Below are 4,157 nucleotides of genomic sequence, written 5' to 3' on the forward strand. Positions count from 1 at the left end.
CATGTCTCATGCATTTGGCAGCGCCGGTTATAAGTCTTTAAATGTGTGTTGGAGTATCTATAGGTAATATCAGACAGAATTAGCATGACTTTTTTTCAATGTCAGAATACTTTTAATTTACTTCATATTTCCATCATTGTCTACTGCACACGTACTGTCAACTAAAGACAACATTTACCTAACATGAAAACATGAAATTTCAGGTTCTGGCAATTCCGTTTGTTTAAGCGCGCGCTCCCCATGCGTCTTTACGCACGACACTAAACACGTCTGTTCAAGTGATTTATTTTTCTGTCACAATGATAATATCACTCTTCTTGGCAGCCGCAGATCAGAGACTTGAGTTTGACATAATGCAGCTGCATGAGAAGCGGCACATTCGGGGAGCTGAACCGCTTCACAAAGCTCATGGTCTTCTCGTGCCACAGCTCGAGCCTCATAAAAATATTTTCTTTGACTGACAATCCCCAACAAGTCTCTTCTTCTCCTTCTTTTTTTCTATTGCCCCATCACGTGATCATCCGGTCTCATCCAATGGACACGCGCCCTCCCTCCTTTCCTAGTCCCGGGGGCTTGTTGCGTCAAGGCTGCGGCTGGGATGTAACCGGAGGTCCGGCAGGTTACCGGGATTCTTTGCCTCCGAGCGAGCACCATCACTAACCGGTGCAGTAAGGCAGCGCACGCGTGCTATGACAGTGCGCGTGACGGTACATGTGAATTACCAGAGCTGTGTGTCAGCAGGAGAGCCAGCGATCAGAGAAGAATAAATGTGCAGCAGTTCACTTCATTCAGCCAATGTAGCAGCTTAGCGCACCGGACCGGACAGAGTCTGAGAGGAAACGGCGACGAACGGAGGACAGACCGGGAAAAGGAGCGCCTATGACAGCCTCCTTGGTTCTAAACCCTCGCTGGCCAGCGGAAACGGTAATGTTTGTGTATGACAACAACCTGGACGACCTGAACAAGAACATGGAGGGGCTTGTGGGCAGCGGCAACTTCGCCGCTAGCCAGTGCCGCAACATTATGGCGCACTCGGCGGCCGCCGCTGCACTGGGCGGCCACCCGTCCGGCCTGGTGCACTCTTCGGCTGGCTACTCCACAGTGGACGTGTCCGCTTCAGGCTCCAGCGAGACCGGCGCGTCTTCAGGGAAGCAGTGCACGGCCGGGCCGTGTCCGGCTGCCGCCGTGCCGCACCAGAGCTCCTCGGCCGCCACCGCGTTACCATACGGCTACTTTGGTAACGGCTACTATCCGTGCAGGATGGGGCGGGGTTCTCTGAAGTCGTGCACCCAGGCGGCGGGAGCCGCGCTCAGCTCGCAGTATATGGACACGACGGTGAACTCTGACGAATACCCGAACCACCGGGCCAAAGAGTTCGCCTTTTACCACGGCTACCCGAGCCCCTACCAGTCCATGGCCAGCTACCTGGACGTGTCTGTGGTCCAAACGCTGGGCACCGGGGAGCCGCGCCACGACACCCTGCTCCCCATGGACAGCTACCAGCCCTGGGCTCTAACTAACGGCTGGGGGGGACAGATGTATTGCTCCAAGGACCAGGGACAGGCCGGACACCTCTGGAAGTCTGCTCTGGCGGGTAATGCACTGTGTTTCTATTCTCATTTAAAACATATGTATAGGATATTTTCTGTGCAGAAATATGCATAGTATAGCCAATTTGGTGACATTATTAATATGCTCTGATATATATATATATATATATATATATGCCCTGTTACACCCTGCTACGCTATATATATATATATATATATATATATATATATATATATATATATATATATATATATATATATATGCCCTGTTACACCCTGCTACGCTTTGCTTCAAGTTGAGACTTGTGGCTGTTAATCAAAACTCTAACAATCCCATCTAGTCTGAAAGCGTTTTGTGGTTTTGTGCAACTGACGCGCGCGTGTCAGTATGTGATTATTTAAAGAGGTGAATTGTGCATTCTTATTGGTTACTGTAGAGGACAGTATGAATATTTAGATTTCTTCTGCCTCATCATGCTCTTTAATGAAAAGACATTTATTAATCAAAAGGTCATGTGTTGCCTGGTACTGTGAGAGTGATCTGTTAACCTGATAACTAGCTAATTATTGGTTGACTAATGCTCATATTGTTGACATAGATAACATTAAGCAGAATAACAATTCATTATAACTATCTGCACAATAATTAATTAATGGAAAATAAGCTCTCTTCAGATGTATATGTTATATGTATAACTTTATTTATCACAAAGGAATAAAATAAAATATGCAATGAAATAAAAGCCAATAAAAACAAAGCAATCAATAGAGGTTTCCGAATTACTGTCCATTTCATGTGTAGGCTATACACGCATGCACACTATATTTGAGGACAGAAGGTGCAGCATGTCAGCTTGAACCTGCAGCCGCATGGTCGTGCTGATGCAGAGAGCAGACATCCACCATGTTGTCTGTCTGTGTTGTAGGGTGGATGTCCAATCAGCTCCAGGCATAACGTCGCTGTCCTCATTTCAACCGCAATCTAAATGCTGCAGCACACATTTGCCTGTATTTTGTGTCTGTATCCTGTATCACAATTTGCTAGAAACCGAGAAGTGTGTCCCGGTGTGTAGCCTACAGCCTCAGACAGCCTTCTCTTTGTCCGCTTTTTAACAGATGTGGTGGCGCACCAGCACGACGGCTCGCCTTTCCGCCGGGGCAGGAAGAAGCGGATACCGTACACCAAGCTCCAGCTCAAAGAACTGGAGAAAGAGTACGCCGCTAACAAATTCATCACCAAGGACAAGAGGAGGAAGATCTCGGCCGCGACCAACCTGTCGGAGCGGCAGATCACCATCTGGTTCCAGAACAGGAGGGTGAAGGAGAAGAAGTTCGTGGCCAAAGTGAAGACCAGCGCTCCGTAGCATGCAGGTTCCGGCGCTTTTGGACGATGTAGTGAAGGATCGTGGTGTATTTGCGTGTTATACATTACAAATGAACTGAGAGAAATTGCAAAAAAATAAAAAATAACGACGTGGTACTCCTGACAGACTGTGCGTACTCGTGTGCGTCAACAAATTGAAGAAAAATACAAATAAAAAGGACATAAAGGACAAAATAAGATAAGAGAACCAAAGCCCTCGGATAAACCTTCTCCTCAGAGGCATTCTGTAAATACAGCACCTTCCTGCCTGCTTTGATGTAACTGTCCTGTCTACTGTCTGTGTTTTACTGTTTGTCGGTGTTGTCTGTGCCCTATAGCCTATAGCCCCAAAACACACTGTTATGCTGCCCATATTGTTTATAACGCCTGTAAACCAGTAATCAAAGTATAGTGCAACACTTAATAAACCCTTTTAATCCTGATGCAGTCTCCAGTAGGTCTTACATCTTGAAATTCATCAATAATTTAACTGGCAACTTCGGATTCGTGCGCGTAATTTGTTTCTGGATGTGTGTCAGCCAAACTATGCCCGTAAAATGTGCAAAAGAATCCGCATGTAGGTCATATCAAAGGCGGAAAGTTGATACCCGCAAACTTGACAAACAGGAGGATTCAGACTTCTCATGCAGATTAGACGTGTTTATGAGACTGTGAATTCATATGGATCAGGCCACCCTCTGGAACATCACCACAGCAATGCTATATATTTCCTTCCATCATTTCACAGGCCTGTATAGACCCGTGTGAGCAACCCCCCCAACTAACTAAATTGGACCAAGTATTAAACATTTTTTTACTCAAAGTGTTTAGCCATGCATTTGAAGTATACTGTAAGGCATCACAGCATGAGCATACAATTGTATTTCAGTTTGAGCGGGGGGAATTACTTTAGGATTTTTTTTCTTCCTCAGGTTTAGTTTAAGAACTGTATCTTCCTCCAGCTGCTTAGCCTCCATACCTCAGAACAATTCAGGACATTGTTCTGCATTGCGACCATGATGCGAGACAGTTAGTTTTGGAAAGCGGTGGAGTACAATGTAACAACATGAAATTACTTCCACTTGTTACACTAATTATACTAATTACTTAATTCCAGGGTTTAATTTATGCGAAAAAGGCGGACAAGGTTTTAATGTTTTTGTTTGAAGCTGCATTGCATTAGAGTATGCCAAATTGACCGTGGATTTGTTCTTGAAAATGTATTATCAAAAACACAAAATACA

General features: G+C 45.4%; 1 protein-coding gene across 1 annotated transcript; it reads left to right on the top strand.

Annotated features, from left to right (window-relative positions):
• The first annotated feature begins 580 nt into the window (after positions 1 to 580).
• hoxb13a (homeobox B13a) lies at positions 581 to 3,703 on the top strand. The gene is made up of 2 exons (XM_031317792.2): positions 581 to 1,594; positions 2,667 to 3,703. The coding sequence occupies exons 1-2, from the start codon at positions 880 to 882 to the stop codon at positions 2,912 to 2,914; spliced, it is 963 nt and encodes a 320-aa protein (XP_031173652.1). The 5' UTR covers positions 581 to 879; the 3' UTR covers positions 2,915 to 3,703.
• Positions 3,704 to 4,157: the final 454 nt, after the last annotated feature.

The sequence above is a fragment of the Sander lucioperca genome, chromosome 2 (assembly GCF_008315115.2).
Source record: "Sander lucioperca isolate FBNREF2018 chromosome 2, SLUC_FBN_1.2, whole genome shotgun sequence".
Lineage (NCBI taxonomy): Eukaryota > Metazoa > Chordata > Actinopteri > Perciformes > Percidae > Sander > Sander lucioperca.